Below are 19,319 nucleotides of genomic sequence, written 5' to 3' on the forward strand. Positions count from 1 at the left end.
TTTTTTGAATACTTTTTGTTTATTTCTTTGTTTGTTGTTTATAATTTATTATTGTTTTTGCTTTTGTGCTAATGTTGTGTCAAATGTATTAATTGAATCTACTCTTATGTGATTATATTTATATGTTATTGTTGCAGGATTATGGTGGAGACGGAAATGATTATAGTGGGATTTTTGTACACGATGGTCTGTTCGAAGATGCTCAACAAGCGGTTGATTGGGCGAAACAGGTTGCAATTAGATCAGGTTTTTGTTTAGTAGTAGCAACTCATAAATCTCAACGGGATGGTAGAATGGATCGCATTTTGAGATGCGACCGTTATCGCAAAAGGGAGGAACGAGATTTCAGTCAAGCGATTCGGTTTGATACAAAGCGGAAAGGTTGTGGGTGTCAGTTCAGAGTAAAGGTTCGACAACAGCAAAGGGGTGACGGTTGGGAAGTGAAGAGTTACGGTAAATGGGGGTATCACAACCATGAGATGATCGCATATGAAGTGGGTCATCGACAGTTAAGTGGCCTAAGTCCTGCTGCGAAACTAATTGTAAAAGAAATGAGTGATGCTCAAGTGAAGCCTGCTAAAATATTAGCATCTGTGTTGGAGAAATTTCCTGAAGACCAGCCAAACCGAAGACACATCTACAACGTCAGACATAAATTGAGGTTTGAACGGTCAGAGGGAAGGAACCCTATACAGCAGCTTCTACACCAGGCACAAGCACGTGGTTACCTGTACTGGTTTGAATCTGATGAAGACACATCGGAGGTGACTCATTTGTTCCTTGTGCATCCTGATTGTGCTGATATGATTTCGTCTTGGCCATCTGTGATTCTGATCGATTCAACGTACAAGACAAACAAGTATAAGTTTCCACTGGTTGAGATGGTTGGGATGACTCCAACGAACCAGAACTTTTTGATTGGTTATGCAGTTATGAAGGATGAGACGGTTGCGAGTTACCGTTGGGTGTTGGAGAAGTTGAGAAATTACATCGGCCCAAGTGTTCAGCCATCGGCCATCGTCAGCGATTGTGAGGGAGGTCTCTTTGCCCCTATTGATACTCAGAGGAACGGCATCAAGAACTCTCTCGAGGACTCCAGACGGCGACATGGCACGATGTATAGCCATTTCATATTTAAGATTCTCCATGGTCGTGTGTCACACTACTGCTTGGGGTTGATTCTGAGCGAGCACACCAGGATGAGGGAGTTGGGTGATGAAGTGGCTATTCGGTGCGGATGTGCTATATCGGTGACTCATGGACTACCTTGTGCATGCACCATTCACCGCGTAATTACGCAAGATAGGGCGTCGTTACATGTTGATCAGGTTCATCCATTCTGGCGGACGCTCGTTATCGGAGAGCATGCTGTTCCACAGACAGTCAACCGTGAACAGGAGGAGTTGGAGCAGTTTCGTTCGATGTTTGACCAAGTGTCCTCCAGCCACCCTTCAGTCATTCGTAGTGCTACCCACGTACTTCATGACATGTTCAACTCGTCGTGCTTGGATCATGAGGAACCTGAGGGGGTCGAGCGACCACGGGGCCGACAACCACGGCGGGAAAGGAGTGCGTTTGAGTACATTCGTGGTCGTGGTCGTGGTCGTGGCCGTGGTCGTACATCGTCATCAAGTGGTAGTCAAACATCTTCGTCGGTGAATATGCCCGGCACCGGTACGGTACTTTAGTTTAATTTACTTTTTAGAGTGTTTGTTTAGTTTTCTGCTAACTTGTTAATTGTGTTTTTTGATGTGTGCAACAGGCAGAATGGACATTGAACATTTTCCATATAAAGACAGGATCCCTAACATCATGATGCCGTTCCTGGACGGGTGGAATGATGTGGTTGCAGATGGTAACTGTGGATTTCGGGTTGTGGCTGATGTGTTTCAGATGGGTGAAGACAACTACGGTTTAGTGCGTCAGTTGATGTACAGTGAAATCGCCTCAAACCGAGCTGTTTATCGCCACGTGTACGGACAGGACTTGGATAGGTCTCTGCAGCGTATCCGGTGGGGAGGAGGACGTTGCGGTCAAAATCATTGGTTCGACGCGCCCCTTGATCTCTTCGCCGTTGCAAACATCTACAAGTGTGCAGTGATGCATTTCGGCCTTGGTTTGCATGGTCGAGCTTACTATCCGTGTACCACGGTTCTGCCTTGGTGTTCGCGTGAGACCGTCACCAGACCGGTAAGAGAGGTTGCTATTGGATTTCTGGGGCCGTCATACAGACATTTCATCCGACTGGACCTGTCACCCGATTTTCCGGTCCCACCGATTATACCAACGTGGTACACCATTCGTACAGCAAGCGTAGAGGGCTGGGATGCGTTATATCATGACCGGGTGCAGCAGTGGAACAATCTAGTTGCCTTTTCTATGTGACCTAATATTGCTATTGCTATGTTTTTCCCATTTATTTAATTTTCGGATTCTAATTTTCGTATTTAGTTTTCCCATTTAAATGTGAACCTGTATTTAGTTTTCGTATGCCCACTAATTACAACTTAAAATAAAAGTTATAAAAACTAAAAATATAATGTCAAATTCTAAGAACTTAAAATAATAATTATAAGAACAGATAATGTTAACTTTTACAAACAACTAGGAAAATGTTTTATAAATGCACTGCCGACATATCAATAATCTCTCTGTGACGCCCACTGCCACTGCTCAAGGGCCCGTTCCAGTTCATCAATAACAGCTCTGCCTGTTGCAGTCGTCATGTTGTCCCTCTCCTCAAAAAGTCTGTGTCCCAACTGCGTCATCTTTCCCATCCACTACACATAACAAAACACATAAAATTCAATAACGACGTATTATGAGACATATTATATGAAAAAAAACACAACTACAAATGTTTTATGAGACGTACCGCATCCACGGCAGTGGGCGGTGGCACATCATCATCATCGGCGTCGTCGCCGTGGTGGACGTCTCTGATCAACCTCGGGTGCGAGTGCCGGTTGTACCACTCCATGTAGTGCTGGTCACACATGGCAGCCACCCCAGTTGGCGGCCGCTGCAACTGCTCAATCCATATGCGGGCAACCATCGGAAACTGCTCCCACGTGCCAATCATGCTTGCCGGCCATTGGACGACGTACTCCTTCAACGACGCAGATCGGACGGCCTTACTGGGCCATGCTGGTGGAGGAGGAACAACTTGGACATATCCAAGCTGGCGAAGACAGCGCTGCGGCATGTACGCCTCTACGATCTCACGATACTGAATCAGTCCCGTGTAGAGGGTCCTGGGTACCCTATTACTAGGGTTCTGGCCGAAAGGCATCCAGTTCACCTGCACATTTTTTAAAATTAGTAAGATTCGTACAATAAACACATCAAACTATAAAAGTAGAAATAATTTAAACACTTTACCTCTAATGGGGACATCCTGTCAAGCAATAACCGTATCGATCGCAGGCGGTCAATGGACTTCTTCTCGACACGCGGACTCCACGCACAGGCACGTGGCTGGCCATCCCCAATAGGAACCGGGTCGCGGTGTGGTCGAAACGCCGGGAAATACTCGTATATCCACGTCTGTAACAACGTCATACATCCAGTGATACCTGCCGCATCAGCCCGGCTCGAGAATCCTAACTGGCGATACATGTACGCTAATGTAGCCGACCCCCAAGAAAACTGGCCTACTCTGTCGGGCTCACACGCGTCAACTATGTCGCGTGGCCTGAGCTTGTTTCCGCTCTTATCCGGAAACAAGGTACACCCGAGAAGAAGAAAAACATATGCAGCCAGCTGTGTGTCCTGCGTCCTACGTGAAGTGGGGTGCAAACATCGCTGCAAAACTGCTGCGATCTTAACACCGCCGTGATCCCACACACCAAGTGCCGCTGTGTACAGCGCAGCCCTATCCACCGCCAACAGCTCCGCCAATAAATCTGCCTGATCCGCATCTGTGACAACAGATGCTCGGTTTCCCTCTACGGGAATCCCAAGGATGGCCTCGACGTCATGCAACATGATCGTCATCTCACCGAACGGAAGGTGGAAAGAGTTCGTGTCCGGCTGCCATCGCTCAACGAAAGCCGTGATCAGCGTCGAGTCAATCCTCTCATGCATGGTGGCAGGAAGGTGGCTCACTCTAGTGGCCCTCAATCGGCCGACCATCTCGCTCTCCTCCGGCCAAGCCTCAGCCCAACTACACAAGAAGTTACAAGTCCTCTCCCGGGTTTGGCATTTCAAAATGCCGCTATCCAAAGCCCGCTCTTGGTCCTCCCAAATACGGGTAGCGATGTGTCCTAGAAAGCTAGGAATCACACTCCCGTCTATAGGTCCCCCAGCCACCTCGCCCCTCACCACCCAAGAATCATTAACGGCCCTCGACCGTTTTCTGCTAACCGCAGACACAGTGGACGCAGATGATGTGCCAGATCTACTAACAAATCTACCATCTCTACCCTTACGCACGTCTACCCTACGCGTCTCATACACATCATCAAGCCTCTGACTGAATGGACCGTAATCATCATATGGTCCACTCTGATCGTCCACATCCTCATCTACATCCTCCTCCTCCTCCTCCTCATCACCATCATCATCTTCATCATCCTCAGAATAGTGCACCCGTTCTCTACGAGCCGAGGCCGAAATACCACGGGATCTAACGTGTCTGGGCCCCGAGCTCTCCATTGAGTTCATCGTACTTCTCATAATGTCCATACTCTTCCCAGCCCCAGAACGAAAATACGATGCCTAACACAAAATAACAACACATGTAATATGCAATATAAACATGTAATATAAACATAAAAAAAGTAATTAAAATAAATAAATAAAACAATATACATATGATGGAAAATAAATTAAAAACATTACAAAATATTAACAACCTAAAAATAAAAAAATTAATAACCTAATAAATAAATAAATAAAAAATTGGAAAAAACAAAGCAAAAAAAAAAATTACCCAAAAAAAACAAATTGGAAAACACAAAGTGAAAAATATAAAATTATAAAAACTTAAAAAAAGAAGAACATCAAAATTTTAAAAAAAATTTATAACAAAAAAAAGGGAACATAAAATTTTTTTTAAGTAAAAAAACTAATTCAAAAAAAAAAAAAAACAAGAACAATAAACAAGAACATAAAATTAAAAAAAAGAAAAACAAATTTAAAAAAAAATCAAAAAAAAAATAATTATTTTCGAAAATTAAATTTCAAATTTAAAACCAAAAAAAAATTAAATAAAAAAAATAAAAAGGCGGCGGCGCCTAGGCCAGACGCCGTGACGGTGGCGGCGGCGTCTAGCCCAGACGCCACTACCACGGCGGCGGCGCCTAGGCCAGACGTCGGTGCCGTGGTTCTGGCGCCTGGGCCAGACGCCACCGCCACCGTCACGGCGTCTGGCCTAGGCGCCGCCGCCGTGGTAGTGGCGTCTGGGCTAGACGCCGCCGCCGTGGTGGTGGCGTCTGGCCTAGGCGCCGCCACCGCCTCCGACCTTTTTTTTTTTTTAATTTTTAAAACACAAAATTAATAAAAAATACCTTCTCGCCGGAAAACCGCTGTCCACCCGCCGCATGTGCCGCCACTTCCTTGCCGGGCCGCCTCGACATCGCTCGGAAAGTTTTTTAGAGAGAGAAAGTGGAAGTAGAGAATTGAGAGAAGAAATTGTGTTTTTTACTTTGAGGGCAAAAGTGACAATTCACTCTAATTTTGTGGGCTTTATGTGGAGATTCGCGGGCGATGATTAGCAATTTACAAATTTTATTACGGAGTACCCCACATTCTTCATTTGTTCTGCACAATCAAACAAGATTGTCTTCAGCTATTTAGGATTTACTATTCCCGAAATTTTCTCTCTCCAATCTCTAAATGCCAGCTTGTCTTCTATTTCTTCGTTAAATACCACATCTCTATTTTGAGTTGCCAATTTTTATTCTAAATCATCAATGATTTGCTTGTGAATTTTTCTTTTCAATTTCCTATAATTTCATCTTTTACAGTCATAATTGCTGGATTGGATTTGTTTTTCATTGGGGTTGCTTCAATATCACTCAACTTTTCTGGGTGTTCTGAATTCTGCTGATTGATCAGAGGTATGTTTAAATTTTCAGTTTTTTTTCCCTTCAAAATTCAATCTTTTTCATTTTTTATTAATGGGTTTTTGGTTAATTCAGAAAATCATTTCTGGGTTTTTTTTTTCTGATGAAGTTTTTATCTTCATTCTCCCTCCAAAACTCAAATCTTAATTAATTTGCTAATTTGTATTTATATTCTTGTTTATGGGTAATTTCATGTATTATTAGAATGTTTGGATTTATGTTATTAGTTTACTTGAAATATAAAGCAAGTAGAAGTTGACTTGTGATCGTCATCTAAGATTTTGTAGATGTTGGTATGATTTGATTTGGTGTTGTTCTTAAATTAATATGGTTGTTGACTTGTTGATGATAAAAAGCTTATGCACTTTAAGCAAGTTGCATATGATTACCTTACCTGCTAGAACTTTTTAGAGCATCTGTAAGCTCTTTAAAGTAATATAAATAAAAATTGATTAGTTTTTAAGTAATTTTGTTGCCTTGAATTTGGAGCCCATGTCTCAATTTTATGTATGTAGTCTTTTTTATAGTAATGAACTTGCCATCATGATCAACTATAATCTAATCAGTTTTATGGTATGTTTAATTCATTTAGAATGTATGATTACTTTCAATTTGAATTACCTATGCTGATTATGCATTGGTTTCTGGCTGTGTTTGACTATGAATGTGTTGCATGATGAACAAGTTACATTTGTTTTGCATTGGCCATTCTGTTTTCTTGTTTGTTAATTGAGCCTTGTAATCTGATGTATGTTCTCAGGAGGACTCTCAAATATAGGAACCGGGTTGTGGTAGGAAAGTGATCCTATACATACTATAGCTACTTGGGTATGGAGCCACATAATAATGATGTGAACCACAATGATGAAGAGAATGATGTGGAAAACCTTGGAGAATCGGATGGCCGGGAGGAAGAGAAATGGTCATCCTTGTCGGAGAGGAACATGTCAATGAGGATGCCACTTCTGAGAAAAAGGACAAATACTACCTCTCAGATTGCTGTTATCGGTGCCAATGCCTGTCCCATCGAGAGTCTTGACTATGAGTAAGTAAAATTCTTTGATTACATACTATAGTTACTACGGTATATACATGTAAGACACATAGTAATAACGCGCAGACAACCTTTACAATACCTAACAAGTCAAATCATTCAGTGGCTTGTGAAATGTATTGCTTGTTTTATTGCTTCTCCCCTCTTTATTTCCTTGGTATTACATGGCTAGTCATTCTTGTTGATCATGAGATGGAATGATGAGCAGAGTTTTTGAGGTTTATGGTTGACAACTACCAGACTGTTAATTCTTTAATCCTATGTTACTTGGACATGGAGACAAGGATCTGGTAATTCATCGGATTGTTGATTTACTATACAGTCCAGCGTTCAGACTAGCACTTGCTTTTGATTGCTGCTATATAGTTTCCTTATTTTCCATTTTTATCTGGCATTTCAGGATGATTGAAAATGAATTGTTTAAGCAAGATTGGAGAGGAAGAAAAAAGGTTCAAATATTTCAGTATGTGTTCCTAAAGTGGGGATTGGCTCTCCTCATTGGTCTTACTACTGGACTTATTGGCTTCTTCAACAACATTGCAGTTGAAAATATATCTGGTTTCAAATTGTTGCTCACTAACAAACTCATGCTTCAGGGAAGGTAAGTTTCATTAATACGCGTACGTGTCTAATATTTTTTTTTAAAGAAAATACATGTCTAATATTGAACAATAATGTTCCAGTTAGTTTAATACCTCAACTTTCTTGTGCTAAAATTGTTACCATTATTAAAAATGCTACATCAATTAGAGATTGAAAATTTTACTCTGGTTCTTATATATTGTTTATTGTTTTATGCATTATGGTTCTAGTACAGTTACTTCAAGGCTTTTCTTGCATTTGCTGGATTGAATATAACTTTTGCTGCTGCTGCCGGATCACTTTGTGCCTTTTTGGCTCCTGCTGCTGCGGGATCTGGTATCCCTGAGGTCAAAGCCTATCTTAACGGTGTTGATGCTCCCTCAATCTTGGCTCCTATCACACTCTTTGTAAAGGTAAATGACTCCCTCAATATCCTGAGGATTTTTAATTTTGGGGGGTGGGGTGAAGAGTGACTGAAGATATCTCACTTCTTTCATGATAAAGTCTGATGATTAGTGATCAAGAATTGCTTTTATGCTAACACTCCTTCCTCCAAAGACGGAGATCTTCGTTTTGATAATATTTCTATTTATGCAGTTTATATGATAAAATTCTTAATCTTTATCCATACCTGCAAAGAAAGAACGGTTCAATTATTTTTTCTGTAAGGCAATTTAATTATAAGTTGAGTGGTTATTACTCAGTCTCTCTAAAGAGGCTAACTAAAGAATTTTTAAGCATATGCTCTAAAATTTAGCCAACTGGATTATGATTTATGAATCATTACCAGAAGATTTTTTTAATTTTATGCATGAACAGTCAGGAGGTTTCTTTCATGTGATTGTTTATGAACTGACTAATACATTCCTGAACTTGAAGTGTTTATTCCCATCTGTATAAAGTAAATAAATTTCTAGTTTTCAGCTCTTATGCCTTTACTAGAGAAATTTTTCTTTGGTAATCAATGTTGTGAATATTTAAAAATACTAATAGTGAAAGTGAGTCAGTTTGGCATGAAGAGATACTAGTTATAATTGTTGATTCACTCAATGTTTCATGGTCAGATCTTTGGCTCTGTTCTTGGTGTTTCTGCTGGGTTTGTGGTTGGTAAGGAAGGCCCTATGGTTCATACTGGGGCTTGCATTGCCAATCTACTTGGTCAGGGTGGCTCTCGCAAGTATGGTTTGACTTGGAATTGGCTCAGATATTTCAAGAATGATAGAGATCGGCGAGATTTGATCACCTGTGGTGCTGCAGCTGGAGTGGCTGCTGCTTTTCGTGCTCCTGTTGGTGGTGTGCTTTTTGCCCTTGAAGAAGCAGCCTCCTGGTATGCTTACTCTTGTTTACCAGCAAAGTGATTTTTGTTCAATTTGAATCAGGAATTTGATGTATCATATAAGGTTTCATGTGATAGCTTAGCATAGAACAATGTATATAAAATGACTTAAAGCAGATAACTATAAGCAATGAAATGTTATGAAGTCTTTAAGAATCTATCAATGATATTTTGGTCTGTTACTCCAGAATTTTACAAAATTGGCTGTTTTATATATATTTTATTTACCCATTCATTTCGACATATTTCAGGTGGCGGAGTGCTCTTCTGTGGAGAACATTTTTTACCACAGCTGTAGTTGCCATAGTTTTGAGAAGCTTTATCCAATATTGTTGGAATGGAAAATGTGGTCTGTTTGGTCAGGGTGGGCTAATCATGTATGATGTTAGTAAAGAGGTATCAAGTTATGGTAGTTATGATATCCTGGCTGTTATATTTCTTGGAGTCATCGGAGGTGTTATGGGTAGCTTCTATAATTATCTTGTTGACAAGGTCCTCCGCACTTACAGTGTCATTAATGAGTAAGTTATTCTAATTGTCTGTCTACGAATATGCTTTATTTTAGGAATTAACCATTGTGGTATGTTTTAAATAGTGTAATGTTTTAATGTAGTAGGCCTTTATTCTATAGAAACTGGAAATCTTTAAAATTTTCCTTATGAAATTCATGGGGTTCTAAACTTCTAATGATTACTTAAACATGAAGCTCGAGTAATAGAGATTGCAAAACGCATATGATCATTTTAGTGAATTTAGTCTGTTGATATTTTGAAGGCACGAATATTACATGCACTATCATTGACAATGCATCTGTCTGTAGTATATTATGTAGTTTTTATATGATAGAAAACTTCTAATGCCCCCGTGTCTAATGCCTTGCAGAAAAGGTCCATCCTTCAGAGTTTTGCTTGTTATAATTATATCTGTCCTGACAACATGCTGTGCCTTCGGCCTTCCATGGCTCGTAAGTTGCACCCCATGTCCGACAGATTCAGCAAACGAGTGCCCAACTATTGGTGAAATTGGGCATTACAAAAGCTTTCAATGTCCTTCTGGATCCTACAATGATCTTGCTTCTCTCTTCCTCACCACAAGCGATGATGCTATACGCAATCTTTTCAGCAACACCATTATAAGAGAATTTCAGATGTCTTCACTCTTCATATTCTTTGTTACAATTTATTTCCTTGGGATCGTCACTTATGGGATTGCAGTACCCGCAGGACTATTCATACCTGTAATTTTAGCTGGAAGTGTTTATGGTCGTATTGTAGGTAGAGTCTTTCACTCTGTGTCAGTGCTTGATACGGGTCTATTCTCTCTACTGGGAGCTGCCTCATTTCTCGGGGGAACAATGAGAATGACAGTCTCTTTATGTGTGATACTGCTTGAGCTTACCAATAATCTATTACTGCTTCCCCTTGTGATGATAGTTCTCCTCATATCTAAATCAGTGGCTGATTGCTTCAACCGTGGTGTATATGACCAAATAGTGAAACTAAAAGGGTTGCCATATTTGGAAGCTCATGCAGAGCCTTATATGAAGCACTTGGTGGCCGGCGATGCTGTTTCTGGCCCATTAGTCACTTTTTCAGGTCTGGAGAAGGTGGAAACTGTTGTACATGCTTTGCAAAGTACAGGGCATAATGGTTTTCCAGTTATTGGTGAACCACCTTTTTCAGACTCACCCGAGTTGTGTGGATTGGTTCTGAGGTCACATCTGCTTGTTTTGCTGAAGGCAAAGTATTTCTCCAAAGAGAGGAGGCTTTCGGGTAGAGATATCTTGAAGAAGTTCTCTCCCTCTGACTTTGCTAAGCCTGGGACGGGGAAAGGGCTCAAGTTGGAGGATATATCTTTAACAGAGGAAGACATGGAAATGTGGATTGATCTTCATCCAATAACTAATGCATCTCCATATACTGTGCTTGAGACTATGTCGTTGGCCAAAGCTATGATTCTCTTCAGGCAACTTGGACTGAGACATATGTGTGTTGTACCAAAGAGTCAAGGGGTAAGTTATTACTCGTATAATTTTTATTTATTTTTATTTATGAGTTATTGAGTTCCGAATCCCCCCCCCCCCCTTCCCCTTTCTCTTCTCTTAACTAGTATAACTACTATTTTGAGCTTCATTGCTTGTTTAAAAGTATCTGTATGCTGTGCAATCTAACTGTGTATTAAGAGTATGTTGCTGATATTTTGACCTTTTTTGGAAATCAATTGTTGTTGGATCACTTGGCTTGTGTGACTAGCTCGCATTGTTATCAGTTTGTACAAGCTGCTTGAGTCAGCTTTTAGTATTGTCCTGACTTGTTAAACTTGTATTGTTATCCTACATTCCATAAATTACTAGTATAAAAAACCAAATTAAGTATGTGTCTGATGCTCCTTTTCTTAATGCAGAGACCCCCAATTGTTGGAATTTTAACGCGACATGATTTCATGTCTGAGCATATACTCGGACTCTACCCCCATATGAAGCAGCACAAGTAAAATTATCCATGGAGGGCTCAATGTCCGGTGGATATTCTGGTTTCTTATTTATACAGCTATTCTTTTTTCCCATCCCCCCCCCCCTTCTATTTGCTGAAGCATGTGAAGTCGCGACTTTTGAAGTTGGTTTGGAATTAGGAGACATCAAGTGTCTGCCCGGAATTTAGAAGGAATGCATTTTCATGCAAGGATGACGGTTGATTGGCGGCTCGCACTCCTATATCATGTGAATATTCATCATATTTCTGTTACTTCAACTTAGGAGTGTTAATATTTCATCAGAAAATAGGCTCCTATCATCATGCTTATGGCATTATATTAGTTGGGATTTTTTTTTTAGTTTTTTACATAAGACTGGAATGTTAATAATGAAGTTTTGTTTTCAATTTTCTGAGGGGTAGGGATGATTCATCCATATTCACAGAATTTATACCTGAAAATTTTACTTTGATATATTTTTTATATTTTATGTAAATTTCAAGACAGAATTGTCTAAAATAGTTAATTACTGGTATCTTAATGTCAGTGCCTTGTTATATACGGAGTAGATTGTTTTCGTGTTATGTTTATGGTATGTATGGCTTTCGAAGTTCAAATTATCATCAGTGGTTCTCCGGTTTAGTCTCTTTTGTTAGTTGTGTTCTTGATGCTTGTCGTTTGCTCTTGTTCTGGCAAAGAATACGGAGTACATTTGTTACAAGATCAGAGATTGCATGGTCAAATTTCTGTTAATATAATCAATTCATTAGCCCAACCTTCTCTAAGCAATCCTACTGTTTTGTACTGCAATGTTCTTAAATCCTTATGCAACATGAATCAGTCTACCTTATTGCCCTCAATCGTTTTCTTGCACCTTGATTCAATGGTTTCATGTACGTTCATCACTTCTCTATATTGGTCCTATTTCTTCACTAACCTCTCTTGTACCTGGTACAATATACAATACCTAAGAATCGCCCTTGTTGAAACTTGAATGTAGGAAATTTAACTCTATACTGCTGCTAAACTGCTAAGCGCGTTAATCAGTATGGGTCAGTATTCACCTTTCTGGCCCGAAATTAGAACTTTGAATACGGAAAAGGCAGAAAATTGAATTGAAGAATGAACTAGAAACTCAAATTATCAAAAGAATAAGGAATATACAAATTAGCTTTTACATTATGAGGGGGAACACATATAAATTAGCCTAACTAACTTACAAACAAAACAGAATTTTCAGGTATAAAAAATTTAAAATACTAGTATGCCATGTCACTGAATCCAAGTAACTGACATGAATGAAGGTGTTTATTGGAACACTGCAATCATTTAGGAGGCTGTTGTAAGATAGAGGACCCTTTAACTGAGACGGAATTTAGGTCGGACCATAATTGCTCCTGGCCTTGCTTCATCAAATCGATACCTGCAATGTCAAGCTGCCATTTTATTACAAAATACAAAAATTAGCATTGGGGTTGATATGCAACGAGACACGCAGACTCACCCATTGTCAGCAAGGAAGGTCCTCACGGCGGTTGGAAGTGCAGCCCCACCCCGGCTATGATTTCCTATGCCTGCCAATGAAGAGGCCAACTTTAGTAATGATGCAAAAGCAAAATTAATTTGAATTTGCAAGCTGTGGGATCCATACTATTTAGAGAGGTAATTGGCAGCTATACCTGTTATGATTTCCAACCATATTGGCTTCAGCCTATTTAATGCACGATTGTCTGGCTTTTCCAAATTATTGCAGCCATCAGGATATGAAGCACACCATTCTTCCGTTTTGGTCCTGAATCTGTTTGGAAGTTCTGAGGACCTTGAACCCTCAGACAGCATTTGGGTCTCAATCATATGCAGGCGTTCCTTCACTGCTTGGACTGCTTCTGACGCATGAAGACCATGCAAGTCCAGCCTCCAGATTCCATTATTCTCATTTCGTATGCTCAAAATATCACAAGCAGCCTTTGCGTTTAGACTTTGTGTAGCTTCCCATTCCTCCCGCGCTTTTAGAGAGAACTGTTGGGCAGAGATGTGATCACCTCTTAAAAACGAGTTAGTTGCTGCCTTGGAATGACGTGCAGCAGCCCTGTTGAGAGAAAAATGATTTACATTACATATAAGTAGAAGTATGATTGCTTATAATTAATATGCAAACACTAAGCTACATATAGATTTCCCTAATTGATACGGAAACAAGAATGACAAGTTATTAGATTGCAAATAAATGGTTTAAATCAAACCTAAAAAAAAGCCTTAACTTCCCTAACCCAATTGGTTAGTACAAGATGAAGCTCTACTACAGAGTAATGTAGATTTACTTGATTCGATTATCGGTAATGCATGCTATGACTCTCATAGTTATACAACTACACCCAACAACAGCAGATATTACTCTTAGACAGAAAATAAAACAACATTCCCCAGCCATTCTAATGTTGATCACGGGAGATTTTTTTCAAAAACTGAAGCCTATGACATCCAAATAATCAGAATTCAGAAAAAACTGCTTTAGAAAAGGACATGTTCAAAGCTATCTCAATTTTGAAGCTACTTTTTTTTTATATATATTATTATTAGTACACCTTATGTGACTTATCCTTTTAAAACGATTCAAATCAGAAAGCAGATACACATACTTTGCATACAAAATTAACTGAGCATTATTAATGTGAATAGCAAGTATAGAAACCCAAACCTCATCATCTTTATTGCATCTTTACGGCTGCTTAAGTACACATCATCCTCTTCCCACTCAGGCTCAACAGGCACAGATGTCAACTGACCCAGCATTGCATTGGATTCCATACAATCATCAAATAGCTTTCCAGCAGAAAGAGTAATATCATTCGTCACATTTTCGAAGTTATTACCAACACATGGCTTCAGAACAGACCACGTCGTGGCAGATTCAGACATATGTTTCAAGGAAGCATCTCTTTTTGCAGGTATCAATTTTCCATTGGTCACTGGTTCCATATTACTAAAGCTAGAACTTTTCATTACAACATTCTCATGTTCCGGTGAACTCTGGTCATAAACCATGGCTTTCAAAAAGGATGACGCTTTGTCAAAGTCACCATCTGCAGCAGCAATTATATCCTTAATCAAACTATCATCAGCCCAGTCGAATAGCTCTTTAAGCTGTCTAGAGACCAAATCGTTATTGTTGTTCAGAGAAATCTGACTGATCTGAGGCCCTACAGAGCTATTAATTCCAGAAGACTTGCCATTCAAGTCTTCTTTTAAAGGAGCTGGAAAATCTAGTGAAGGCAGTATAACTGATGAGAATGATTTCACTTGGCGTTGCTCGTTTCTTGAAAATGTTTTTTCAGGTTGAACTGTACCAGAAAGTGAAGGAAACGCCTCATTACTAGGCCGGTCATCAGGATTGTCGTTCTTCCTTTGCTGCTGGTCAAAAGCAGCCCAACCAGAAGTCTTCCCACGTCTCTGAGACATCTTCGGATCACCCTTGCTCGCAATCATATCAGTCAAACTCTCAAACCAAGTAGCAAGGATCTATCCGGGAGCTGATTTTCCCTCCACAAACTAAATAATACCCTTGAAATAAATAGCGCCTCTGATAAGTCTCCGCTTTCTACAACAATAAAAACCTGATATCCGACACACAACACACAAAAACGGACTTTAAAAACTTGCATTATGTTGTATAGACAGATATACGAATTCGACAGGTGCACTACCAAAATCACAGCATATGATCATTAGTTCTGGTAGGAAATCCCAACCATTCCCAATTGTCTATTTCCAACTTCAATAGAGTTTTTCAGTTGACATACACCCATTGTTACAAACTTGATTCATAAATCCATACCCGGTATTAGACAAACAAAACACGAACACTGAAACCGCTAACTCAATCAGTTTAGAGCAAAGCCAATGGTTGCCCAAATCAATGGTGGTCATCAACTTTTTTATTAATATCTCTCTCTTCCATCTCATCTATGCCCAATTATTTGCCCAATTATGCCCACATATACCCATTGGTTGCCCTCTAATTTTTTATGATCATAATATTCATCACTAACTAAGAAAATAATAATAAAAAAATATACTCCACTCATACCATGACAAGTGGCACACACATATTGTTTGCCCACCCTTTGCCAATGGTCATGGCCATGACCTGGTCATTAGATTTCTCTCTCCTAAAGTATCATCTTTTGAATTTTTAAATATTTTTTTTCTTTCTCTCTCTTGATGCCCACCTTAAATGGGCAACCATTGGCTTTGCTCTTATTAAGATGAAACCGCTAAACAACTAAGATAATTTAATAAGCTGTTGGTCGATTTTGAATTTTTGATAACCCAATTAACTGGAGACATATACAGCACTAAAAAAATAAAAATTGATACAAATAAACTAATCACACATATAATCAAGCTTAAAAGATGAACACGATTACACGAATCAACAAATTTTCTATAACTTTGATTAAATAAACAATAATTAAACTGACAAAAGATTAATATTCAAGAAATTAGCTCAAATTTGACCAATCAAACAATGATTAATCTCAGAATTAAACACCCCATCACCAATTTCCAATCAAACAAATTTAAAAAACTCATAAACAAAAACCCCAAGAATTGAAAACAAATTAAATTGAAAATTTGTAATAAAAATTAACAAAATTAAACATTGTGGATGGATAATTACCTAAAGGACGTCAAATAATCACCGGAAAATACTATTTCGGAGAACTAAACTGGAGGTAACGAAACCAAGGGGTAAATCTGGAAGAAAGAGAATTGTTGAAATCAGAAGCGTTGAAGATGGAAGGATCGGACGGCTGGGAAGCAATGGAAGAAGCTGACGAACATCTGAAGCTGTAAAAATCCATAAAAATCAAACCTTGAAATTGTTTGTTGAACTGATCAAAAAAATATAAAATTGTTTATTAAAAGATGAAGAGGAAGAAGAAGGAAGGAACCCAGAAAGAGGAAAGGAGGGTTTTTGAAGAAGTGAATTAGATTTGATTCGTTGGGTTATTTTCAAACACAAACTTTATTGGGAAAATGGAAAAGAAAAATTCAACCTTTCGCAGTTTTTCCTCACAAAATCCAACCTTCAATTTATTCCTTAAAAATCCAACCTTTATACCCCTACTTCTCCAATAGAGGTCTATTACCTGTTGATGACCGAATTTTTGTAAGTGCTATTAATAGGTTAATTATTTTTTTAATTATTAAAAAAAAAATCAGAAATCCCTTTCCACCACCACCACCTTCCCCTGCCACCACTCCTTCTCCCCCCTCCCTCCCCTGCGCGCCCACCAAAACCCAACGCACACCACCACCACCTTCCCCTACCACCGACACACACACCCAGCCACCAACTCCACCGCCCAGCCACCAACTCCAAACCCAAGCCCCGCAAACCGCCCAGCCGTAACTACACCTCCCTGAAACCTAGCCCCTAAAAACCCACCATCGATTCCCTGAAACCTAGCCCCTAAAAAACCCGAAACCCTCCCTGAAAACTATCCCCTAAAAACCCCGAAACCCTCCCTGAAACCTAGCCCCTAAAAACCTTCCTACCCGAAACCCTCCCTACCTGAAACATCCTCGAAAAACTACCCTTCAAAAGCCCTACCCCTCCACGAACCCATATGCGCCTCCCAAACCCTCGGATTTCTTGGATTCGCAAGCCCCCTGTAGCCGAGGGTGAGGGCTGATCCATGGAGGAAGAGGTGAGAGAGAGATAGAGAGGGAGGATGAGAGTGAGGGAGGGGAGGAGAGGTGAAACGGCGGTGATGAGTGGTGGTGGCGAAGGTGGGGTTGGTGGTTTCAGTGGATGAGGTGAGAGGAGTGAGAAAGAATAGGAGTGAGAAGGGAAAATGCAAAAATAAAAAAAAATATTAAAAAAAAAACTTTTTTAACCTGTTTATCAGGTCACAATTAAAATGGACCTGTTGAAGAAACAAGGATATAAAGGTTGGATTTTTGTAAGAAAAAAGTGCAAAGGTTGGATTTTTCTTTTCCATTTTTCCAACATTATTTTAATTTATTTTTATTTTTAAAAATTGCCTATTACTACTCTATTAGTCCCAACTCCCAAGTCTCCTAACCTAAGTCCTAAATATGTAGAGGTGATTAAAAAAAAGGGTCGGGTTTGTGCATAAAAACTTGTGCCCAAACCCGCAAAAAGTATCAAGTTTATCGGGTCAAAACGGACTTATCAAGCTTTTCCCAAATTGGGGTTGGACTTTGATTTAAAAATGTCTTTTAAGCCTTGTCCAAACCCACACAATTAACTTAGAGCACTCTCACTCATGGGCATTTTTTTGCCCATGAGGAGAATTTAATGAAAATAAATGAAATTTTGGCTTCCCACTCATGAGCATTAGAAAAAATGCCCATCAGGAAATCCTCAAATGTCCATAGCAATGGCAAAAATTCATTGCTACAGTAATGTGGGCCATGGTACCAAATCAGCCAAAAAAAAAAAAACTACACATATATTAAAGATAATGTAATGATAGTAATATTTTAGGAGAGAGAGTGGTGTGGGTTTTTTTTTTTTAGCCCATAAATGTGTGAAAAATGCCCATGAAAAAAAAAGTGGAAAAGAGGAGTGAGAAAGTGGGTAGAGAGATAATGTCATTTTTTTAGGGGAATTCTCTTTGATAACCACAAACTTTTATCTTTTCTCAGTGATAAAGTCAGAAACTTTTAATTATCAATGGTAATCACGAATTAATATTATTGAGCAAATGGTAACTTAAGTTAAATATTTATTAATTCTTTAACCATGGTTTAGCTACAAGATTGCAAAAAGACACAACTATCCCCAAAAACAACCACATCTCCCTTCCCCTGATTTTCTTCCTTTCTTCTTCCAACATCAATCAACAGAAGACCGACCATAATCAACAGAAGTAAACGCAACATCGGAGGAACCCTCACACTCAAGGCTAACCAAAGGAAACCGCCGCTGAACACGACGATGACTTCGACCGGAAAAGTTGATCAACAAGGAGAATAGTAGGACGAAATCATCTTCAACCTCCCTGTTCATTTTTCTGCAAAACCCAAATTTTTGTTTGATTTATTAATTTATGCAGATCTTAATCTTAAAGCTCGAAAAGAAAACACTGGATGATTCGAAAGTTCAGCAACTGAAGTAATTCGTTGATCTCTGCAAATCTTATCCTTCCATTCTCGAGCAGGCGACGACATTGATCCAAAAAGGATCGAAATTGCCGAATTGGGGTTGCTTGATTGTTTGCGAATTGGTGAAGAGTGGTGGCCGAAATTGAATAATGTTAAATAATTGTATAATTAATTTAAATTCAATGATTACGTTAATGTAGGTTTGCTCATTACTCGTTATTGGTGTGGCCGGAATTGGGAATTGGGTTCCCGTTCTATTGCTTTATTGTTTGCGTATTGTTCGTTAGTGGAGGCGGTTCAGGTGGTCTCTACAGCGGCGGTTCAGGTGGTCTCTACAGCGGTGGTTCAGGTGGGCGGCTGTGGTGGTAGTTGGGGCAGTGTAGAGGAGAAGAAATAAGGGGGAGAGAAAGAGGGGAAATAGGGGAAGGGGGTTTCTTCGGTGTGCAACAGCACAAGGCTGCGGTGGTCGGAGGTGGATTTCTCCGGCGGGGGATGTGGCTGAGACGCCATCTCCGGGACGGGGAAGGGGCTGGCGGTTGGCTGGTGGCTGTGTGGTTGGGGAGGGGTTTGGATTTTTTTTTTTGTTTTTAAATAATTTGAAGGGTACTAATGTAAATTTATTGTTACTTAACCAAGATTAACCTTGGTTAATCATTTAAAAATATTTTTT

General features: G+C 39.6%; 4 protein-coding genes across 7 annotated transcripts; 2 read left to right on the forward strand and 2 right to left on the reverse strand.

Moving 5' to 3' along the window:
- Positions 1-863: 863 nt before the first annotated feature.
- On the forward strand, positions 864-2,446 carry LOC110701344. The gene is made up of 2 exons (XM_021878994.1): positions 864-1,674; positions 1,763-2,446. The coding sequence occupies exons 1-2, from the start codon at positions 882-884 to the stop codon at positions 2,383-2,385; spliced, it is 1,416 nt and encodes a 471-aa protein (XP_021734686.1). The 5' UTR covers positions 864-881; the 3' UTR covers positions 2,386-2,446.
- Positions 2,447-2,537: 91 nt separating this feature from the next.
- LOC110701345 (protein MAIN-LIKE 1-like) lies at positions 2,538-4,528 on the reverse strand. The gene is made up of 3 exons (XM_021878995.1): positions 3,382-4,528; positions 2,876-3,301; positions 2,538-2,780 (listed from the first exon to the last, which is right to left on the reverse strand). Exons 1-3 carry the CDS (start codon positions 4,132-4,134, stop codon positions 2,640-2,642), a joined length of 1,320 nt encoding a protein of 439 aa, XP_021734687.1. The 5' UTR covers positions 4,135-4,528; the 3' UTR covers positions 2,538-2,639.
- Positions 4,529-5,724: 1,196 nt separating this feature from the next.
- LOC110701343 (chloride channel protein CLC-c-like) lies at positions 5,725-12,132 on the forward strand. Of its 3 annotated transcripts, XM_021878993.1 has the most exons (9): positions 5,725-6,062; positions 6,829-7,113; positions 7,523-7,723; positions 7,940-8,117; positions 8,769-9,031; positions 9,292-9,561; positions 9,923-10,635; positions 10,723-11,051; positions 11,444-12,132. In XM_021878993.1, the coding sequence occupies exons 2-9, from the start codon at positions 6,899-6,901 to the stop codon at positions 11,531-11,533; spliced, it is 2,259 nt and encodes a 752-aa protein (XP_021734685.1). In that variant the 5' UTR covers positions 5,725-6,062; positions 6,829-6,898; the 3' UTR covers positions 11,534-12,132. The 3 variants fall into 3 exon arrangements, with proteins under 3 accessions (XP_021734685.1, XP_021734683.1, XP_021734684.1); XM_021878991.1 differs by having other exon boundaries at positions 9,923-11,051; XM_021878992.1 differs by lacking the exon at positions 5,725-6,062 and adding an exon at positions 6,523-6,641 and having other exon boundaries at positions 9,923-11,051.
- Positions 12,133-12,622: 490 nt separating this feature from the next.
- Positions 12,623-16,798, reverse strand: LOC110701347. 2 transcript variants are annotated; one of them, XM_021878997.1, is made up of 6 exons: positions 16,573-16,798; positions 16,194-16,363; positions 14,211-15,126; positions 13,192-13,601; positions 13,017-13,086; positions 12,701-12,935 (listed from the first exon to the last, which is right to left on the reverse strand). In XM_021878997.1, exons 3-6 carry the CDS (start codon positions 14,996-14,998, stop codon positions 12,872-12,874), a joined length of 1,332 nt encoding a protein of 443 aa, XP_021734689.1. In that variant the 5' UTR covers positions 14,999-15,126; positions 16,194-16,363; positions 16,573-16,798; the 3' UTR covers positions 12,701-12,871. The 2 variants fall into 2 exon arrangements, with proteins under 2 accessions (XP_021734688.1, XP_021734689.1); XM_021878996.1 differs by having other exon boundaries at positions 12,623-12,935; positions 16,194-16,798.
- Between the last annotated feature and the right edge of the window lie 2,521 nt (positions 16,799-19,319).

This window comes from Chenopodium quinoa, unplaced genomic scaffold, assembly GCF_001683475.1.
Source record: "Chenopodium quinoa cultivar QQ74 unplaced genomic scaffold, ASM168347v1, whole genome shotgun sequence".
Classification (NCBI taxonomy): Eukaryota; Viridiplantae; Streptophyta; class Magnoliopsida; order Caryophyllales; family Amaranthaceae; genus Chenopodium; species Chenopodium quinoa.

What these genes read in the sequence shown, in the direction of transcription:
- LOC110701343 (XM_021878991.1), top strand. Translation starts at nt 6,899, where the DNA reads ATGGAGCCACATAATAATGATGTGAACCACAATGATGAAGAGAATGAT. An exon ending in AAACTCATGCTTCAGGGAAG is followed by an intron (nt 7,724 to 7,939) that starts GTAAGTTTCATT and finishes GTTCTAGTACAG; the next exon opens with TTACTTCAAGGCTTTTCTTG. An exon ending in ACTTACAGTGTCATTAATGA is followed by an intron (nt 9,562 to 9,922) that starts GTAAGTTATTCT and finishes AATGCCTTGCAG; the next exon opens with AAAAGGTCCATCCTTCAGAG.
- LOC110701344 (XM_021878994.1), top strand. Translation starts at nt 882, where the DNA reads ATGGTTGGGATGACTCCAACGAACCAGAACTTTTTGATTGGTTATGCA. An exon ending in GGTGAATATGCCCGGCACCG is followed by an intron (nt 1,675 to 1,762) that starts GTACGGTACTTT and finishes TGTGTGCAACAG; the next exon opens with GCAGAATGGACATTGAACAT.
- LOC110701347 (XM_021878996.1), bottom strand. Translation starts at nt 14,998, where the DNA reads ATGATTGCGAGCAAGGGTGATCCGAAGATGTCTCAGAGACGTGGGAAG. An exon ending in ATGGTTGGAAATCATAACAG is followed by an intron (nt 13,087 to 13,191) that starts GTATAGCTGCCA and finishes CTTCATTGGCAG; the next exon opens with GCATAGGAAATCATAGCCGG. An exon ending in ACCTTCCTTGCTGACAATGG is followed by an intron (nt 12,936 to 13,016) that starts GTGAGTCTGCGT and finishes TTGACATTGCAG; the next exon opens with GTATCGATTTGATGAAGCAA.
- LOC110701345 (XM_021878995.1), bottom strand. Translation starts at nt 4,134, where the DNA reads ATGGTCGGCCGATTGAGGGCCACTAGAGTGAGCCACCTTCCTGCCACC. An exon ending in ACAGGATGTCCCCATTAGAG is followed by an intron (nt 3,302 to 3,381) that starts GTAAAGTGTTTA and finishes AAAAATGTGCAG; the next exon opens with GTGAACTGGATGCCTTTCGG. An exon ending in CGCCCACTGCCGTGGATGCG is followed by an intron (nt 2,781 to 2,875) that starts GTACGTCTCATA and finishes TGTTATGTGTAG; the next exon opens with TGGATGGGAAAGATGACGCA.